The sequence below is a fragment of the Arvicanthis niloticus genome, chromosome 1 (assembly GCF_011762505.2).
Source record: "Arvicanthis niloticus isolate mArvNil1 chromosome 1, mArvNil1.pat.X, whole genome shotgun sequence".
Taxonomy (NCBI): domain Eukaryota; kingdom Metazoa; phylum Chordata; class Mammalia; order Rodentia; family Muridae; genus Arvicanthis; species Arvicanthis niloticus.
In genome coordinates, this window is record NC_047658.1 from 69,731,923 (window position 1) to 69,754,213 (window position 22,291).

Genomic DNA, 22,291 nt, shown 5'->3' on the forward strand with positions numbered 1-22,291 from the left:
TAATGTGATTGCGAGAAACTGAGCCCAGGTTCTGTGCAAGAGCAGCCAGTGCTCTTTACCACGGAGCCATTTCTTCAGCTGTGTCTTCTTTCTTACTGCCTTGAGCTCCGGACCTCCATTTGCCAGCAGGCCTCTCAACCCAACATAATGGTCTCCCGACTTCTCTTCCAGAACACAGCTTGTCTCGTTTACTCCAGCTCCAAAAGCCCAACACAATTGCTTTCTCACTTCATTTTGATCCTGTCTAATTTGGCACATCCCTTTTTACCTGGATCACAGATGCCTTTTTTTCTTTTGAGGTTATCATATACTTACATCATTTCTCCTGTCCCTTTCCTCCTTCCAAAACCCTCTTGCCCTCTTTCAAAATCATTGCCTATTTTTTCATTAATTGTTGTACATGTGTATATGTATATACATGTATTATCTCTAAATGTAACCCACTCAGTTTATATAATATTACTCATATGTATGTTTTCGGGACTATTTGTTAATGGATAACCAATGGGTGTTCTCCTCCCTGGGGGAGGTTCTATTTCTCCCATTCTCAGCATCCCTTAGTTGCCTGTGGTCGGATAGGGTCGAGTCCTCATGGTCTTTCCCCGCATTTACTTTAGCTTGTCTAATTTATGTCATCCTTGTTCCGCTCGTTTAGGCAGTCAGGATGGTGACAGTTTACAGGTGTAGCTTCTGACATGACTAAGAGACACAATCTCACAGCAAACTCCCTGATTCTCTGGCTCTTACAATCTTTCTGTCCCCTCTTCTGCAACGTTCCTTGAGCCCTTTTGTGCAAAAGTTATCTTGTAGATTGAGCCCTTGGGACTGGCTCCACAACTCTGTGTTTTGATTGGTTGTGGTTTTCTGTAATGGTCTCTGTTGCAAGAAGTTTTCTTGGTGAGGAGTGAGAAATGCCCTTTGTGTGGATATAAGGATATATATTAGAATATAGTTGGGGATAATGCTGTTCTAGTAAGATGGTGTGGCCAGGGAAGACCACCTGAGGAGGACCCCCTCTCCGGCAATGGTGGTTGGAGATTCTCCTCCAAGATCCATGACTTTCCTAGCCCTGGGTCATTGGCTACATTCCAGTTCTGGGCATGATTTTCCTCTTGTTGATCATGACTTAAGTCCACATAGAGAGCTTTTGGATATCAAGAATGTGTGTCACTACTGCACCCTTAAGGTTACAGTGCCAAGCTGGTGTGGCTCACAGGCACAGGGTAGGGCCACTGGTTGCTTTGGAAGCTTGTATGACAATCTGGTGCTGTGAAAGCCAGTCATCAGGGAGGGGGCATTCAGGTCAGTCCCAGCTCAGGACCTTGGCTCTAAAATGCATGGTATCTACAACAATAGACACACTGGTGGGCAACCAAGGCAACAGTAATTGCCCGTGTGTTCTGGAAGTCTCTTGGCCAACTCTGACCAACAACTCAAAAGAGGGTTTCTCATGCCTCGTGTTGGGTTTTTTGTTAGGTGGCCTTTGGCTCTTGGAGGGAATGTTGTCAGTCCAACTATATATGTATATTTATATAGACTTATGGTTAGGTGTATTTGTATTAGTTATGGTTACTATTACTGTGATAAATCACAACCAAAGCAACCTGGGGAGGAAAGGGTTTATTCAGTTACACTTCCACATCACAGTTTATCATCGAAGGAAGTCCAGACAAGAACTCAAACACGGCAGGAACCTAGAGGCAGAAGCTAATACAGAGGCCATTGAAGGTGCTGCTTACTGGTTCGCTCAGCCATCTTAGGGGTGACCCCACCCACAATGGGCTGAACCCTCCCCTATGCATCACTAATCAAAAAAAAAAAAAATGTCCTACAGCCAGATGTCAGACATTTTCTCGAGCTTTCTCCTTTCAGATAACTCAAGCTGACATAAAACCAGCCAGCTCAAATTATATGTTTTTTTTTGGTGCTTGCTTTGTACATGGTTAATTCCTTATGATTCTCTTGGGTAACCTGTTATTTTGCCCTACATCTCTTACTGACAGACACACCTCAGTCTGGGGTCCACTGACCCTTCTACACAGGTTACTAAAGTGACTTTACTTTGCGGGGAAAAAGACATTTGTCTTGTGCCTGATTTCTTATATGGATGCTGGACTTGGAACTAGAAGCCATGGATGCTCACCCTAGTTGTGGGTGTGGGCAAGCCATTTCCCATCTCTGAACTTTAGTCACCTCACCTTTAAATTGGATAGAATGCCTACACTTGATGGCCACATACAACACATTCACTCCCAATGCAGTCCCCAATGAAGCTCAACCAACACTTGGCTCATTCTCAGCCTCCATCCACCAGGCTCAGGCCTCATCTCTTTGGTGACCTGCTCTTCTGGGCTGATGTTCCTCTGAGCAAAACAACTGCCATCTTCATTTCAGCTCTGCTTGCTTGCAAATGATTCTCACAGCTGGGTTTGTTGACTGATGTCCCCCCATGGGAAGAGGTAGGAAGATTCACTGGACCCTCACCTGGGACCCTCACCTCATTGTCCATGCCTGGTGAAGACTATCCAGGCCAGGTGCTGTGGGGTCCCCCACACTATGTACAATGGCACAATAAACTCTATATTCCCCTGGGAAAACTTTGGTAGAATTAAATTTTGGTTTGACACTGGAACCTCGTGGGGTGTGAAAGCTGCATTGTTCCACTCCCAAATAATTTCTGCCAGGGGTCCTTTGTATTCCTTAGAACGCAGAATGCTGTAGAAACCAGTTGAGTTTGAGCCCGACAGTGTCACTTCTGAACTGTATAAATAAATGTCTCCATACCTGTAAAATGAATAGGACAGCGACTATCCTACAGGTTCTTCTGGGGATTCAATGTCAAGTAAGTTTGATGGTGCTCAAAATTGGTAATCATGGCTTTACCTGGTGAACAGAACCACAGTGATCATGCTGCCCCCTGCAGGCAACAGGGCATGCAGCGGAAACGCAATCCCAAAAGATGGGTTGCAGCAATCATAGTACACAGAAGGTGGGCCCTTCTCTTCTCTGCTAGAGTGCCTGTGCCCTATCTGGTCATAGTGAACATCTAATCTTCAGCTTCTCCAGCATGGGTGGACCTGAAAATGCGATACTTCTGACTCAACAGGAATGGAGTAAGGACAAAACCTGCATCAAAACTCCAGGTGAGGCCAGCACCAGTGGCTCAGGGACCAGGAGTCTGCCTTTTGCCAGTCACAGAGCTTTGTCAGCTGACCTACTGTCATATATGCCGGTGGGGCAGGTGTTTACTACAGTGTGCTGATGAGGAAACTAAAGTCCTTAAAGTATGCATGTAGACTGTAACCCTGGGGCAGGGGGTGGTAGCAGAAAATCAGCGAGGCTAAGGTAGTAGTTTAGATAAGAGGTGAGATCTGGGTCTGGGAGTAGCTGGGGTGGGAAAGAAGGGTATAAAGAAGATGCAAGGCATGGCAGCAAACTGGGTATAGAAAGGGAAATTCCAGCTGTAGTCTGCACAACGGACACCTGCTTATTCTTACCTCACACTGAACTGGAACCAGCACTCAAGAGCACCTTTCAAGGAGGTCGAAATGCAGTGGCTTCTGGTTCCCTGGGAGAGACCCTTGGGACACATTGGGCACATATATCTAGAGCTCAGGAGATGACTTGGGCTGTTGGTTGAGTGTTGGCATAGAAGCTGTAAGCCACCGACCTGTCGGCTGAATGGCGCCGCAGGTCTGTTGGCTGAGTAAAGCAGCACCGGCTGACTGAATGGCGTTGCAGGTCTGTCAGTCTCAAAGCAGCTGACAGCTGAGTGAAGCAGCGCCGCCGTTTTGACTGGGCGTGCGCCAGCTGCTCTGAGGCGGCAATCCAAGATGGTGGCTGCTTAGGCTCTGGTAGTGACTTTGGAATTTGGCTCCAGCCCCTCCCAAACGGGGCATGCAAATGAGGTACCACTAGGGTACCACGAACCTGGCCAATCACCCCCTCCTGGGAGGGGTATGCTGAGGTGTATGCATATGAGGCACTGCAAATTGACCAATCGAGCACCTCCATGCGCTTTGCCCCGCCCAGGGCTGAGGGTATATAAACAGCCCATTCTGGGCATTTGAGGTCTCTCCCAGAAATCTAAAAGAGCGCTTCCAATAAAGGCTGTTGAGAAGGATCCGGTTTGTCGTCTTCCTTGCTGAAGAAGCCATGAGTAAAGTAAAACACAGGGGCAGACTGTCCTCTTGGGCAGCTGAAGAAATGGGACAGGAAGACATCTGCCCATCTCGGGATCAGATCTGAGGAAGATACTGATAGGCTGTGGAGAAAGACCTCTCTCTCTCCCCTCCCTGACAATCCACTTAGTAACATAGCACAGTCTACCCATCTATCCCAGAGCTTCACTGGGGTTGCTGATAGGAACACGGTGATGATATACTTACAGGAGCATGGGTTACTAGCCAGTGGCTACAGACACTGACAGACTATGGAGAAAGGGGCTTCTAGGTTCTGGCACCAACTAAATCTAATAAACTGTTCCTAGCCAGATCAGCAAAGTAAGGACAGCTCCTCAGACAAATAAAGGTTGGGAGATATTTATTTTCTTTAAACAAGATCATAAATAACAAAGAAACAAAGTCGGTCCCAGACTCTGGACCGTGCAGCAGGACAGGGGTAGGAAGTTGTTGGGTGAAAAAAACGGAAGAGGGCTACACATCACCTAAGACAGTCACAGAAAGATGGGCTTCAGGAGGCTGCCTCTCTCCCCGACCGTGGGCAGCAGTGTGCTGCGGCAGCTGGATGAGGGCAAAGACTGGGGATGCTAGTCCACGATGTCTCTATGTAATGACATGGAAACCACAAGTGGATCAAGAAGCTGTGGGTCTAGAAGAGGCAAGTGGGCACTTGGCACACCTCCAGGAACCAACTATGAAAATGGTTAGATTCAATCATTAAAAACAATTCCACAGAATTTAGCCTGTGGCTTTGTGCATGGGCTGTGTTTAACCTGGGTTGCTCTGTGGCAGATGAGGGCCCATGAGGCCCTTAGAGCAGCCTGGCCTCAGCCCAGGGCAGGTGCCCAGACATGTGGGAGCGGGACAGTGGGCTCACCCAGACGGGAAGCCATGTGCTTGGACTGGCTGGACCTGGCTTACAGGCTAGTTTCTTGGGATACTTGCTATCCACTACCTCTCCCTGAATCCTGGTTACTCTGGATCTTCCAGAATTGGAACAGTTAAGACTGGGATAAAGGTACCTGACTGGTGTTTTATTTGAAAGGGAAAAATAAGGGCCAGTGTGTGCATTGCCCATCCCATGAGGTAGGGCAGGACCATGCCAAGAACATCCTCAAGGAATGGAGATCCCTGAGCCTGGGGGTACACTGCTGGATGCCAGGAACAGGGCCAGGGAGCAGCTCTGGAGGCTTCATCCTAGGCAAGGCAGGGAGCACAGGAGGGGAGAGGAAGAGCTGTGGACCCCAGACTGCACAGGCCACCGTTGGAAAAGGGCCCTGGAGAACAATGCTTTCAACGGTCTACAGGAAAGGGTTTGTACATCTGGGATGCCCTCTACAGGAGCTGGTGTCACATGGCTGGGCGGGATGGTGAGGAGGAGACAGCGGCATCACAGTGGCCTCTGGTGCGATGTATTTACAACAGAGCTCAATGTAGAGGGGGAGCAGACAGCAGGTCACTAACAGCCAGGAAACACACTGCCAAGGGGAGAAAGGGAGCGGTTACAAATTTACCATCACAAGCTTTTCTCCAGCTTGCTCCTTTCTCTAGGAGCCCTCCCAATCGACCACCAATGTCCCATCTCCTCATAGCCCTACATGGGGCTAGACAGGGGTGCTGTCCTCAGTGGATGGTTCACAACTAAGACACCAAATGATTAGAAGCCCCCAAACACTTTATTGAGAAATTAAGTCTTCGTTATTGATTCCTCGAGTCCATGGATGGTCAGTTAACAGACAGCAACGGGTACCAGGAACTACCTCTTTCCTGGTTCACTGTGCCAGGTCCCTGTCAGGTCTGATGCCCACCACTCCTGTCACTGCCAGCTCCCAACGACCTGGCAATCAGCTGTCTAAGGCAAAAGGCATTTCTCCTTCAACTTTCTGTGGAAGGGCACAGGTTCCCCCGAAGCCTCATCAAACTCTGAGAAGAGGCCAACAGGAGTGACACCTCATGTGACACCATGTGACACATGGGCTGAGAAGCAAGGGCCTCCTCCAGGGCAGAACAGATGCTTGTGAGGTGGCCTAGAACCACCTAATGTGGTCAGCATGTCTCCTTCAACATAAAGCCCAACTTGTCTCCCTAATATGAGAAGCTTTCTGGGATGAGGGCTATCTCCCTCTCCCTCTAGGTAAGCCATTGTTTCACTTTTGCCTCCTTTGATAAATGGTACCATCTGGAAACGATTCTGGTTGGCAGAATTATATTTAGGAGATGGTTCTGGAAGATAGTGGACAGAGGCCAGAGTGCTGCTATGGCGCATAGGACACCCTGTGACCACGACAAAGAATCATCTCCCCTACATGTCAGCAGTGCAGGGATTGGAATCTCTGATCTAGACCACTATACGACCTCCACGGCTCTGCTCAGCAGAGGCAGAACATAACTTTCTGGCAAAGGCTGATTCCCATTACAGCCTCCTCAGAGAGCAGGAGATAAGGTATGACTCAATCACACAGCTCAACGAGATCTCACTGGACCAGAGTCCACATACAACCAAGAAAACACACACCAGTTTGGTGACCTACATCAGGCAGAACTAAGGCAGAGATAGTCACCCCTTCCCTAAGAGTCTCAAGTTTTGAGGTGGGCCAGCTGGCTAGACTCATATGCTTGTGTACTTACCACTGGAATCCTCCGATGGGCTCTGCAAACCTATGCCGGATCAGGAAAGTGGCAACAGCTTCAGCTACCTGGAAAAGAGGAGACATTTCAGGTCCTGTGAAAGTGGGTCCTGGGGCTCAGCACTGGGAGCCCTGTGGGCTTTTGCTGGAAGGTTCTGTGGAGGCTCACTGGTGTCCTCATGAGTCCTACTATGTGGGTAGTACTGTGGGTGGCTTAAGAGCAAAAGGACCTGGACCAGGGACTCCTTGTAAGGGGCTCCAGAGAGCTGAAGAGGAACAAGGTAAGCAGGAGGAATTGCAGAGGGAAGCTTTCTGGAGACGGCCGACCACTCAGCATGGCTGTGACTGGTGTATCCCGGAGAGGCACAGCCCCAGAGACTCTGTCCCAAGAGTGCTTCTTGCTGCTACTATGCCTCCTCATGTTTGTCATGGCTGTACTTCTCATTTTTCTGACATGCTGTGATTGGGCAAAGAAAGACGCTTTCTGCCTATAGTCTGTTAAAGTTGGTTACTGGGTATTAGCCCACCCTATTGGGCAAATTACCTACAGATCAACATGAAGATGAACATTCATGAAATTATGCTTTTTACATGAATTGATGAGTTATGGTAATGATTTTACAGAATTCCTGATTTGATTCAAATAATTTTAAGAAGTTAAGATACTTGATAAAGTTTAAAGTTAAAATAAAAAATAGAATCTGCCTCCTCCTGCAAAATAGCAAAGGTTGCACAGGTTGGAAAAGGACTCCAGTGACCTTTCATGCATTACTGCACATAAACTGCACCAGGATGAAAAATAGGCTTGGAATAAATTAATGATCAAGGAAAACATCTATTCTAGGTTAGGTCTAGGAATGAGGCCATAGGTCTCAGTGTGCACCATGGGAAGTAAGGTCATGAATAAGGAGTGTTAACCTATGGCATAAGAAACTATTGCTTGTTATAGTTATAATGAACTCGTAGACTAAAAGACAGTGTTTTGTTAGTTACCAGCAGGAAAGCATGCAATCAACAATCCTGCTCTACCTCCCTCTTCTGTGGGGCAAGTGAACTGGTAAGGCCAACTGAGCCCAAACCCTGTGAAACTCAGAACTGAGTACAGTAGGTGTGGGGCCAGCTCCTTGCCAAACTCCACCTGCTCTGGAACAAGTAACCATGGCACCCCACTGAGAGGACCATGGCAATCAGTCTTCTGGCACAAACATCTGGAGTTCTCCATGCTAATGAGGTCTCTAGATAAGCCCTGAGCGTTCAGCCAATGAGCTTCCCTTCCTGGGCATCCCTTCCTTCCTTCCCACATTGGTATTTAATCCCTGGTTCACCCTGAGTAAGGTGTATGCATTTATATTTGCCATCAAATAAAGCAGCTTGGACAAGCAAGGAGTGCCTCCTCATCAAGGCTCACTGTGGGGGGAGGCCTTCCTCGTAAAGAGCAGAGCTTAAATCTGGAGAGGGCCTTCTCTCTCCCAGCCCCTCTGTATTCTCAGCACTCACTTGGAACCAAATTGGGTTCTGCTCTGGTCATAGGCTCTGCATTCCCCTTCCTGCCTGGTGAGTGTATGCCTTGAGGGGAAGTGTAGACTGGGAACCCCAGTTCCTAACTCTCAGGTTCACAGGTGACTTGGAACCCTAGAAATGGCCCAGACTCCACTGTTACCCACAGAGGGAAACAGGGACTGAGGACTCCCATTATGGACTGCATTCTGCCACCCCTGAGCAGAGCAGTGTGCTGGCACTCCTGGCACCCCAGTGGCAAGACAGACACACAGCCTGACAGTTGTGTAACAATTTTATCTGCTTTTGAATGAGGCTAATTTTTCTTTTTATATAGAGAACTTTGACTCTAAGAGAAAAAATAAAGTTCTTAGAGCTTGCAAGCTGGAGATTTGCTCTATCTACCAACTCTCTCTCTGTCTCTCTCTCTCTCTCTGTCTCTCTCTGTCTCTGTCTCTCTCTCTCTCTGTCTCTCTCTCTGTGTGTGTGTGTATGTATGTATGTATGTATATATGATTAGAGCGTGCTCACTGGAGCTTTCCTCTATCCACCAAATGTGTACGTGTATACATGTAGGGTGGTGTGTATGTATGTGTGAAGTTGTTGAAGCTTACTTATTGGAGCCTGCTTTGCTTCATCCACTAAGTTTGTATGTGTTGAGTGTGTGCATTTTCTGTTTCTTTCTCACAGCACCCAAGGAGTTTAAAGAATTTAGAGTTCCTCACTGGTCACAGAGAGTACTGGTCCCAGATAATTAAGTTTTGCTCCTACCAGCACTACTAGTGCTGGTCCCTTGTATTTCCTGCTGCAATCAGCAGAGGCCTCAGTCAGCTGCTATCAGCACTGGCTGTAATTGCCAACTCCACACGGCTCCTCAGTTTACCTTGTGGTGTGGAAGCTGGCCTTCAGCAATGTTTACTTCCAGAAAGCTTACAAGCTCTATTAATTTGAGTGTAAATGGAACTTAGGGTGCAGTTTGGCTTTAGGGGTAGCAAAGATCTTAGCCACAGGGCTATGGGGCGCAATAAAGGGTACCAGCAGCTCTTCAGAATAGACAGAACGTCAAGGTCACAGGCACTCACCAGGAAGGAGCTTGGGAAGCTGGCAGATTGCAGATAAACCCCATGACACAGGCTTTTCCTGTTTTCTGTGGAACCCACATTCCTCCCAGTTGTCCTCTCATGTTACCAGACTTACCTTGTCAGGAGCGTCCTCATGGACTGCGTGGCCACACTGGGGTAAGACCTGCATCTGGAACTTCCCTGGAAAGGAAACAAGCAGGCAAACTCAGGGACAAAAAGCCTCCCCCCCCCCCATCTCTGTACCTCACAGGTCACTGGGCAGCCCAGGAGGACCATCCCTAGGACAGTCTGACTAGTGTAACTGGACCCCTGCTCTGCTCCCTTCACGGTTCACTTTGCCTCTGTACTTTCCTTCCTACTTGGTGTAAATTTACTTTGGGCAGAAAACTCAGCCCCTGTGCTCATAGGATTCAGTCCAGTGGGAGAGTAAAAGACAACACTTATGTCGATGTGGTCCCAAGGGGGAAAACGACCACATAGACTGTAAAAATGTGGCAGAAGATCTTGATGGGCCAGCAAGCATCCAGGCAGGCTTCTGCACAGACAGAATAGCCCACTCAAAGGAGAGATGGCTTGAAATGGCAATTACCCATAGAAATAAAAGAATCCTGGCATGGTGCTGATTTGAGTGGCTAGCAATGGGGCTGCACTGGAAACACAGGGGCCCCATGTGGAGCTCTGTCATCTCTGTTAAGAATAGTGCAATAGCTGATTACAAAGGCAGCAGCTGAGGATTTAACAATGTACCAGGCACTGTAAGATGTGCTTTCTCACCCTGTCTCACAGAACACTGCAAGCTTACAGTAATTTTGGGGGTGGGGCTATTTGGGATTGAAACGAGGGCCCCAAGCCTGGTACTCAAACACTACCAGTGAGTTATACTCCAAACCCTAATATGACAATTATTAAAGTGAGTAACAACTGGGCACATAGCCTCCCCAGTGTGTGTTGGTCCAAAGTTTGGTATAAGAGTGCGCAGAGCTGAGCTGGGCTATAGCATGAGCAGCAGGGAGTGCCTGGCACCAAGGACTGTGGCTAATGCTAACTCCTGGGTTAAATGCAGGAGAGTTGGAGCAGTGCTTGTGGCGCTAATGGAAGTGCAGCAGCAGCTCTCCTGCAGCAGATTTCATGACTTCAGTGTACTATTCCACTCACTGTTAAAGCTGACTCTACCATCACATGGGGTATGGAAACTAGCTCTGATTAGGGCAACGCCCTGTCCAAGGCTGTGTAATTAGTGAAGGAACTGAGGCCATACCATTCATTAAGCCTATGAATGTCCCTCCTCCTGCACAAGGCTGCCTCGCCTTCAGATCTCTTGTATTATTAACTCATATGATTCTAACAGAGCAAAAAACGGGTGGTCCTGCTACCTCCACGGCTGCATGGCCCTCATGTCTGCATTGTGTGTGGTGATCACGTCCCCACACCTCGTGACCCTTGAGGCTGGCACCAATGCTCATTTCACCCATGAAGAGCATTCCAGCTGATACAGATCACTGGGAAAGCAGCATCTAAAACTCACCACACCCTGAAGCTCTCTTCTCCCTCCTCACCATGCTGTCTTCTAACAGACTTTATACCCTTTGGTACCTATATTTTTTTCTTTCTTAAACTCTGAACGTAAAAGAACACTCAGAAAATTATGCCTGTTTCCAGTGTTAGACACCTATGTAAAACTTAACAATTTCCAGACGAATCACTTCATCTTAATCCATCAGGGATCACAACTAATATAATATCTACCATTTTTAGTTGGGGGAAAAAAGACAATCACTCTTCAAAAAAGGGAAAATACCTTGGAAGGCAGAGGCAGGAGGATCTCTGAGTTTGAGAACAACCTGGTCTACATAGTGAGTTCTGGGATAGCCACAGATACCCTGCCCGGGATGGGGTGGGGACAAAACACCAACAACAACAACAACCCCCCCCCAAAAAAAAAAAAAAAAAAAAAAAAACAAAAGAGAAGGGAAGATGCCCAGCCATGGTCACCTGGGGCTGGAGGGAGGCCTCCAATAGAGCTGGGCTCTAATGCTCATGCTCCCTCACTGTAAGTCGCCATGTCAGAATATCAATTTTCCTATGATTGCCCATTTCCTTACCCTCAGAAAAGGATCCATGTGCACAATTTCTGGATGACTTACCCTGCATCTGGCCTATGGTCAGATCTTTATCCAATCTGTCAACACCTAGAACAAAACAGTAGAGTCTGTGAGTAGCTCCCTGGAAAAGGCCTTGTGGAATAGGCTCCTCTGAGTACTGAGTAAATACTGCTACAGAACTGTAAAGACCATTGCACTCTCAATCAGATAGATACAATTCTGACTCCCATATTGTCAACAGATGAAAATCTTTGGGTTGAGGTTTCAGGGTAATCATGTTCTTTTTTTTTTTTAGATTTATTTATTTAATTGATGTGTAAGTATTTTGCCTACACGTATACATGGGTACCACATATTTACCTGACATGTGAAGGTCAGAAAAGGGTGTTAGAACTGGAGTTACAGATGTTTGTGAGCCACCATATAGATAGTGGGAACTGAATTCAGGTTCTCTGAAGAATAACAAATATTCTTAACTGCTAAGCTATCTGTGGGCCCCAATCATGTGTATTCACAGATGTTTATATGAAAACATCACTTTATTGTCTCAATTCTCACAGTATTCACAATGCTCTAGGAGTCAGGTTCAGCCAGGTACTCAGGGCAGGTCAACACCATGCAGCAAGGGAGGTCTTTATACCCATTAGGTTTAAGCTGCACAGGGGGAGGTCAGAAGGGGGTTTCTCCACTTTAGAAGTCACGCCCATTTTAGTTAGTATTAATAGTTGTGATGAGGTTACGTCTAGATGACAGTATACTCACACTTCTATGGACTCACTGTCCCACAATTCATGGGAAAGCCATAACCCCCAGTGTATATGAAGATGGGGTCTACAAAAAGTAAAATGAGGTTGTAGGGGTGGGGGGTCTCTGACACAATAATGAGATTATTGTCCTTGTAAAAGACCCCAGAAAACTGTCTTGCTTTCTCTTAGCCATGTGAAAGCACAGAAGGTCTGTGAACCAGGAAGGAACTCTAAGAACTTAATCCAAGCCATACTTTCAGCTGCAAACTGTGAGAAAAATAGATTTCAGTTCTTTAAGCCACCCAATCTATTTGAGTATTTCAAATATTTGATTATTTCAGCCAAGGAAACACAGACACACATACACACACACACACACACACACACACACACACACACACACACACACCCCACTTACCAGCCAAGAGCAGCAGTTTAGGAATCGGACAGCTAAGAAAGAGATTGGACAAGCCCCGGAACCAGCCATCCCAGTACTTTTCCGTTTTTGCCAGCTCAATTCTCCAGGTGTATGGATGATCCTTCTTGGTCTGTAGGAATGAAAGCAAGGTGAGTCTGAGGGCAAGCCCTGGGGAGCAGGCCAGAGACCAGGTCTGTGGTGAGGAAGGGGAACCAGCACTGTTCTGAACCAACTACAGCCCAGTAACTTTGGGCAAATTTAGGAAGCAAATCATTATTGAGCCAAGATGGAACTTTTCGTTCACTGAGTAAAAAGGACAAATCAGCAAAAGAGTCATAAAGTCCACAATGTAGTAAAACAACTCCCCCCCGCCCCCCCCCCACACAAACCAACCTAAGTGAAGGAAAAAACAGAGACTGTCCTTCAAGTTAGGATTACTATCAAAGAAATGTAGACATCTTCAAGAGAACAAGCTCATTTGTGAGTACAGAACTGTTTTCTCATTTTTGGGTTGATGATGATGACCAGGAACAGTCATTCTAAAAAGATGATGTGACAAATACATCTATATCTGTCTTCTCCTGACAACTGGGTAGTGAATGGCACACAATGTGCTACCAAATATTGGGTGAACTAGTTGGTCGGTGGTGGCGCATGCCTTTAATCCCAGCACTTGGGAGGCAGATTTCTGAGTTCGAGGCCAGCCTGGTCTACAGAGTGAGTTCCAGGACAGCCAGGGCTACACAGAGAAACCCTGTCTCGAGAAACAAAAACAAAAAACAAACCAAACAAACAAAAATGTAGGTGGACTGCTAAGTGAGTCCCATACTTCCCTGCATCATGGAATTAGGTCACATACAATTGAAACAATGACAGGATGGTGCACCAACTGCAACAAGAAATCTAGATGTGGACGAGACAATGCTGTCTGCTCAAGATCAGTGGGTGACTAAGATGTCCACATCACCCAAAGTGACCCACAGTCAGTGGAATCCAAGTCTAAATGGTATTCTTTGATGATATTTTAATGATCCTAAAACTGTCTAAGATTATTACAATTCTGAATATCCAACCTATGTTGCAAAAGAGAAAGAAAACTAGAGAACTCATTCTTGACTTCAAAACAGTATAATCTGTACTAATTAGACGTTTGGGACTTAGAGATATACACTTCAGTGGCACAGGTTTAGCATGTTGAGGCCTTATGAACCACAAAACCAAGAAAGTTTATAGTATCATTAAAGACAGACAAAGGAAACAGAGGTCCCAGAAGTGGACACGGAGATACACGGTCAAACCTCTGCTAAGAGTATCAAGAGTATCAAGAGCATTGGTGGGGACACAAGGCCTCTTTTACAGTGCTGAGATAAACAAGTATAGTCGTGTGCATAGAACACAGACAAAGCTAGGCAATAAGAATGAAAAGATGCCCAACAGCAGTAGGCAATATGGAAACATGAGCTTGGTGTGGCAGGCAGAATCTGCTTGAAGTCCAAGCACTCTGGAGCTGAGACAGGAGAGCTGCCAGTGTGAGGCAAACTTGGACTAAATAGCAACACTCTTAAAAACCAAACTAGAGCCTTCCTCGATGAGATGCTATTTCACAGCCATCAAGACGGCTACAATTAGAGACAGATAGCAATATGGGAACTATATGGAGAAACCAGAAGCCTCATTCCCTCAGCTCTCCATAGTGGAAAAAAGTTCTATAGAAAAATCTATATATTCATCATTTGATGAACATATTAAAAATGTGACATATTAATATAACAGGATATCTTTCAGACATATAAATAAGGAAAACACTGATGTATGATGTATGCAGCAACATGGATGAACCTTGAAAAGTCTGACCTACAGTAAAGAAGCCAGTCACAAAAGAAAAGACCACACACTCCATAATTTCACTTATATGTACTGTTCAGATGAGCATATCTACAGACCCAAAGTAAATTAGTGATTGCCTCGGCTAGGAGAGCTGAGGAGAAATGGGAAGTGGCTACTTATGGGATACAACAAAGAGGGAGAACCTCTTCATTGGTGTGGAGGTAGAGGGAGAGCAGGAGGGAATGAGCTAGGCCTCTGCGTGCTTATGAGTGTCTCCCTCTGACCTACATGCCTGGCCCTTTTTGCTTTCCTTGCTCTTGTAATTTTTAAGACAGGTGTCACTAAGTTACCCAACCTCCAAACTTATTTTGAACTCCAAGCAGGACTTGGATTTGTGGTCCTTCTGCCTCAGACTCCCAAGTCCAATTTCTGAATTAAGATGCTACTATGCTGCAGTATGAGAGAAGAATGTCCCTTCACCTTACAGGGTGTTTCAAGGCCTAGAAGTATAAAATATTCTAATCAATGATCTTAAGGATGGCAGAAAGATCCTCATTAAATAAAAAATACTTTAAAAAAAATGTACTCTTCTTGCTAACAGCAGCATCCCCAAAGGCAAAGGCGTGTGTGGTAACACCAATATTACCTGGCATTAAGAAGTTGCTTAGTTGCTTACAGTATGCCCTAGAAAGTTACTAATACACCTCACAAAGCAGCACTACCCATCACCAGCCTCAAACAGATTGCTCCACCAGAACCCCTACTTACACAGACATGAACTAAACATAGTTTGTTTGCTTGGGTAATGATTTCTATTAAATTAGAAAGCAACAGGAGGCATCACTGACAGTCAGGCATTCACAGCATCTTTAAATGTGGTTTAATCATTAGGACTGATATGAAAAACTTCTAGAAATGTTACACTGCACCATATCATTTAAGTCCACAATGTAGATGGACTGACACTGAAATCAGAAAGCTTGTTCCAAGAGACAAGCCTTGAAAGACAGTAAGTCTTTCAAGTCATAGGACACAGATACAAAATGAGATTTTTTTTTCCCCCTAAAAGAAAGCAGAGGAATAAAGGTCAGGTGTGAGAAGAGCCTGGAGAGGAAGTCTGAGGGGAACACAGAGTAAGTTTCTCACTCTAACTGCTGAATCCTGCATTAGTGACCTCCATCCTCTCTTACTCTGTGGTTTCTGCCCACTAACATACCTAATTTGACAAAAATAACAATGCTATCTCGGCTTCCCCTTCTCTTCACATCCTTCCCAGGATGTGACCTTCACTCACTTCCATGTCGTCTTCCTTTTTCCTCTTGTTAACTGACTCACTTCCTTCCTCATCTTCTTCTTCTTCCTCTATGATTCCTTCTACTATGGATTTGGAACTTTCTGGACTTGTAATTCCTTCACACCTGGATTGAAAAAAAAAAAAAAACTTTCAGTCAGGGCTCAAGCTGTTCCTGGGTGGAAGATGTGTGGTTTAGGGCTGGGAGTTGGGGGTCAGACCAACCATGGCTATATGTGAGGGGCTAGTTTTCAGTTCTTATACCAGTAAGGACCCATAGAAAGGGAGTGGCCATCTTCTGGATAATGATAGTGGTTTTATTGTTATTTTAAAATGACTCTCCTAGCAATTCTTTGAAGCACTCTTGAAGAGTTAAGAAGAGGACAGTAAAATATTCTGAGTTACAATTCGCTGATGGAAGCTGGCAGTTACAACGACCATGGCCAGCAGAACTCTGCAGGATTGAACATTCAATCCAAAAAACTACCATCTTCTTCTTCTTAGAAATGGTGCCCCCTTACATAAACAAGGAATGTCAGAAGAAGGGGGACTCACTGGCAAGAAAAAGAGTTTCAGCAGGAAGGGATGAGAGGGTAATCAAGGGTATACGTGACTACAATTTTTCTGTATGTGTATAAAACTGTCAAATCTAAACAAGTAAGTAGGCAAACAATTGTACCTCTTTACTATGTAATTAATAGAAAAATCATGAACACTTGCTCCCATGGTTCCTCTTGGAGAAGAGTTGATGGAAAAGGTATACTGACAGGGATTAATGCGAGTTTAAGGTCTGAGGGCAGTCAGAGGCAGGGTTTGTGCTACAAGATAGAGACTATTTATTTTTGAGAACAGAGCTTGACAAGGGGGAACAGTGGATAAGAAAGGGCAGGGAGGGGACAGAGAAATTGAAGGGACAGCTCTCACTCTCTCCTTAACAGATAAAAGGAGTAGGTTTTCCCAAAGGCCTATCGTAAATGGACTCCATGTTTTTCTGTGCACTTGTTGTTTTGTTCTAGTATTTTTTTGTCTTCAATTTTAGTCTGTTTTAGTTTTCCATTGTTTTTCCTTTTTGAGAGAGACAAAGAACATAAGGTTGTATGGGTAGAGGTAGGGAAAATCTGGGAGGAGTCCAGAGGAGAAAAAACATGATCAAGATACACTGTTTAAAAAGTCTTTTTAAAATAATTTTTGTAAATTGAAGGGAGAGTGTCAGACTTTTCTAGCACTAAAACAGGTGTATCCACAATGTTAGTCATTGGCTAACAGTCCTATTAAACTTGAGATGTCGAGTTTCACATTAAGTACACAGAACAAATGTATTTTAAAAATCATTACAACAAAACACTGTGTCCTTTGAAATCCAAAGCCCAGGGATAAGAAAGATCAAGGCAATATTACTGCCATTAAAAACTGTGACCCACCAGGCTGCAGGGGCACACAGTAGCCATGTACACACTCACATGAGACAGACAGATGGTGCAACAGGGAAGTGCACTTGCCCTCAGGCCTCACAACCTGCAGCCCACCCAAGGAACCCACGTAAAGGTAGAAGGAGAGAACCACCAACCTAAGTTGTCCTGTGGCCTCCATATCTACACGGTAGGATGGATATGTCCTTCCCACCACAACTAAGTATTTTGTGAAGAGAACTATGACTTGAAATTAAATTTAAAATCACTGAAAATAACCATAAAAACCATAAACATAAAATCACTGCATATAACCTATGCGGCTTCCTCAGGAAATGCTTTACTACCGTTCACATGCATCAGACTTCAGGATATGAGGCATTGATAGTGGGGAATCTCATACCTGTACCAAGCTTTTACATTCTCTCTCTCTCTGATATCATTACTGAAATTACCTTCTGTGAGCATAAAATGTATACCACAGGCTTCGATGTCAAACACATCACAGTCTAGATCCAGGTCTATCTCTACTAGCTGTGTGGTCTCCTAAAAGTCATTTACTTTTCTGAATTTCCATTTCCTCAGCCATAAGTCAATATTGATTACAGTGGAAGGATTTTCTTGACAAATATAATGGGAAATTCTACATGGCAATGGGACAGAGGAGGTGGGAGGAGAGAACGCAGAGCCTGCAGGTGCAGACACATAAGAGGCACATCTGCACACTGCTCCTCTATCTCTGCAGGTGCAGACACGTAAGAGGCACATCTGCACACTGCCCCTCTATCTCTGCAGGTGCAGACACGTAAGAGGCACATCTGCACACTGCTCCTCTATCTCTGCAGGTGCGGACATGTAAGAGGCACATCTGCACACTGCTCCTCTATCTATCTAGACCCTATTTTGATTTTCACTTTTAACTTATAAACTAAATGGCAAGGCAACTAAAGCTAACAATAATGTAGAACATATTTCAAAAAGGTCAGAAAAAAGATTTTTGAATAATTTTACTATAAAAAAACATTAAGGTGATAGATATGCTAATTATTCTGAATTAAGCATGATAAAATATACATGATATTAAAATATTTATTATACTATACACATGCATGCACACAAGTATTACTGTAAATCAAAAATTTACTAAAATTTGAGGCAGACAGAAATATTACTGCTTATATTAATTAATGCTATTAAAGCATTAGAAATGGGCACTGACCACACCAGGGTTCCTTGAATTACACTAAGATGTAGTTTTTTAGAAATTCAGGATCTTACAAACAAGACTACAGACTGAATCTGCAGCACAGTCCCTGGTCATAACAAGCACTCCACAATGCCACCAGGATTTTCATCTAACCCCTGCACTCCTGCCTACTCTAGGGGGCAATGGTTTCTCAATTAACATTTATCTGTGGTTATACAAAGGACTCATGTAACTCCATCAAGAAAGATCAATTAGGTTAAGTAACTTTAGCTCAGTCTTTAAATTTAGTTTTTCCTCTAGTGCTGCCAGAATTTTCTATTTGAATTTCCTAGCTACTGAGTTTGGCTTGGTAACAGCAGAGCTGCTAACACAGGAGCACTGGAGCAGACACTTAGTTTAAATGTTTACTCACCGGACACTGTCAGACTTTAGGGTTTATAAAAACAAAACAAAAATGGTGAGCCTAACAGAACTCTCCTGGTCTGTTCTCTAAAAGAATGAAGGCATTTATCAGTGTGGCAGAGTAAGTGCAGAAACAAAGGAGCAATCTAACTCTCTCCTATCTTTCACTCTCTAACCAGGCAGAGATTAAAGACCTACTGTTTGACTTGGCCGACCATGGATACACGGGCTGACTCTAGGTTTCGAATCTGGCCACTCTTCACACTAGTAAAGAAAAATGAGAAAGGAGAGGTTACTCCGCATTCATCTCAACATAACACCAGAAGGAAAGAGTAATTTTGTAGATCCCAAAGGATCTAACAAAAAGCTCAGTCACCATGTGCTTCAGCATGAAGTAAGCTTCATACAGGCTTATAAAATTATCAACTGGACTAATGAATATATTCATGATCGACAGCCCTTAACAGAAGGCATGGGCAATATTATCAGCAATTTTTATAAAAACTGCTTAAGGTTTTTATTTATCACAAACACAAATAATTCTAGAGAAAGGAATCTCCACCTGCCCTGTTCATTCCAGAACAGAAACTCCATCTGCCCTTTCTTTATCATTTTATGTGAAACACAGGAAGTGAATGTAGACCTATGGAGCTTCAGAGCGGCAACCTTGCAGACCACCTGGTCTAAGTCCCCACCTTCAGGGCAAAACCAGCTGGACAGCAGGTGGCCTATAATTACTAATATCCTAGGAGATGGTGTATTAGAAGGAACACTTTACAGATATCTGCAGCAACTATGAAACAGTTCTAAAAAATACTCTGCTTTAAAATATTTCCTTACATACTATCACAGAAAGGGAAACTCACCTATTTATCTTAGTACCTGAGCTGACTTAAAAATGGAAGGAAGGAAGGAAGGAAGGACGGAAGGAAGGAAGGAAGGAAGGGAGGGAGGGAAGGAGGGAGGGAAGGAGGGAGAGAGGAAGGGAAGGAGGGAGGGAGAAAGAGAGGGAGGGAAGGAGGGAGGGAGGGAGGGAGGGAGGGAGGGAGGGAGGGAGGGAAGGGAGGGAGAAAGGGAGAAAAAGAGAAAAAGGATGGAACAGGTTATAACATAATATTTAAAATTAAGACTTCGATTTGTAGGTTACCTCCATTCAATAGCATTCTCCAAAGACTTGAAGGTTTTAGGCCGACCACGCAGGAAATTCTGCATGCTATTAAGTGCATCCATGGCTGTACCTGAGACAAAAATTTTCATGACATCAATAAACTTTTTTGTTTTCTTGCTTTACAAATTGTACTAAATACTTATTTTCCCTTTTTAGGTTAGTACACAAAATCCTGCTCCATCCCGTCTGTCATACTTTGTTACTGTGTGCTCACGCCCCCTCCCTGATTACTCCCTTCACGCCCCACTCCAGCTGGCTCTGTGTCCCCCAGTTAAGTCCCCTCTTTTGCTCTCCTATCATATATAATCCATTACCCTTTCTTATTCCCTTAAGACATTGTCCTCCTATGATGATCTCTTCCCCCCGCCACACACAATTTTAAATTTGCTTTCCACATATGAAAGAAAACATGTAATATTTCTCTGAGGTTCCTCCTTGTTAGAGGAAGTGTGTCACTGTGCAGGAGGGCTTTGAGAGCTCCTAGTGCTCAAACTCTGCCCAGTGCAGAAGAGAGGGCTTCCTCCTGGCTGTCTTCAGATGGAGATGTAGAACTCTCTCTCAGCTCCTGCAGCACCATGTCTGCCTGGACGCTGCCATGCTTCCCACCATGATGATAATGGACTGAACCTCTGAAACTGTAAGCCAGCCCCAATTAAATGCTTTCCTTTATAAGAGCTGCATGGTCATGGTATCTGTTCACAGCAATAAATCTCTAAGACGCATAACGATTTATACTTTCATCTATTTTCCTGCAAATGTCATGATTTCCTTTTTTCTTTATGGCTGTATAAACTTTGTTTGCACATATGTATAACATTTCCTTTATCTATTGCATCTATACTGGATATCCGGCAAGTTCCTTTCCTGGCTTTTGAGAACACAGCAGCTATACAATGGGTATGTCTCTGATATTCTGACTTCTACCAAAACAGGTAGAGCTGGTCATATGGTAGTTCTAATTTTTGAGGAATCTCCATATTAATTTCCAGTGTGGCTACATTCCAGTCAGCAACGAGTAAGGGTCCCTCTTTCCTCATATCCTTACCACCAAGTAATCATTTGTTTTATTGATGACAGTAATCCTGACTGGGGTGCATGGAATCTCAAAACAATTTTAATTTGCATCTCCATGACAGTTAAGGATATGAAATACATTTTCAATTCTTTATTGAAATTTTGTTTCTTTATTGCAATTTGTTTTTCTTCTTTTGAGAAGAAATTATTTTTTTAGCCCATTCACTGGCTAGATGATATCACCTTCTGGTGTTGAATTTTACATATACATGAAAGATGTGCGTGTGCGTGTGTGTGTGTGTGTACGTGTGTGTACATGTGTGTATACACATACATTCATATCTCCATTATTATATTCCCCACTATGATCTAGCTTTCAGAGATCCTTTCCTGTTCTGAAGGCCATAGTGGAATTCTAGTAGTTAATTTTCAGATGATTTCCTGTGCTATTGGAGTCCTATGCCTGTATCATCATGTGAACAATATTCATATCACTCTTCACATTCACAATGGCGCAATGCCATCATTTACACAGGAAAACTCCTCCCCAAAAGGTTCATGTATAGATGGTTGGTCACCAGCTGTTCACACTATTGAGAGGTGGCTGAATAATGAAGATACTAACTTCACCCATAGATTAATCCATTGTTGAGTACATACTGAGCAGGCTGTTTGGAGGAAGCAGTAACTGGGGCAAGCCTGGGAGTAGTCTCCCTCCCGCTGTATGATACGCTGACTCTCCACAGACTAAAAGTAATGGACCTACTAACCACGGACCAAAACCTGACACTGGGCCAAAAACCTTTCCTCCTTTAAATTGATTATCTCAGATATTTTGTCATAGAGGCAAAGACTATCACAATGAGTCAACTCTATATATTTTCTCCTGGTAACAGCAAAATTCAGTGATATTTGGGTAAAAGTAAAGATGTAATTTAATAACATTGCAAAAATTAACACAAGCCAGTTTTCAATATGGTACTCAGTAGTTCTTGACTAATGGTATTCATTTCTTATGTGGCACACACTAATAAATATAGCTAACCTGTACAGGAGCAGTGAGATTCTCAGGGTAAGTCAGAAAATAAAAAGCAGTTTATTTTTAAATGGTTAAATAAAACTAAGAGACATACATACACATGATCAGAAATATTATTCAGCCATAAAAAGATGTAGTTGAACAGTTTCTGGTAACATGAAAAATGATTGTATAATTTTATAAAGATACAAAGACATAGGGGTATACTTCAAGATGAGTGAAATTGAGAATAAATTAAGGACAAGGTAATAATGCACCAGGGAGGTCTCCTACAAATGACT

At 44.2% G+C, this 22,291-nt stretch overlaps 1 protein-coding gene across 1 annotated transcript in view; it reads right to left on the reverse strand.

The window, feature by feature from the left end:
- Nucleotides 1–4,525: 4,525 nt before the first annotated feature.
- Nucleotides 4,526–22,291, reverse strand: part of Ppme1 (protein phosphatase methylesterase 1) — a 46,629-nt gene continuing 28,863 nt past the window's right edge. The window contains exons 7-14 of the mRNA XM_076938797.1: nt 19,937–20,027; nt 18,988–19,053; nt 15,775–15,898; nt 12,654–12,783; nt 11,532–11,576; nt 9,503–9,567; nt 6,810–6,877; nt 4,526–5,659 (exon numbers count right to left, since the gene is read on the reverse strand). Of these exons, the coding sequence (XP_076794912.1) occupies nt 5,641–5,659; nt 6,810–6,877; nt 9,503–9,567; nt 11,532–11,576; nt 12,654–12,783; nt 15,775–15,898; nt 18,988–19,053; nt 19,937–20,027 (608 nt within the window). The 3' untranslated portion in view covers nt 4,526–5,640. The remainder of the gene's footprint in view (nt 5,660–6,809; nt 6,878–9,502; nt 9,568–11,531; nt 11,577–12,653; nt 12,784–15,774; nt 15,899–18,987; nt 19,054–19,936; nt 20,028–22,291) is intronic.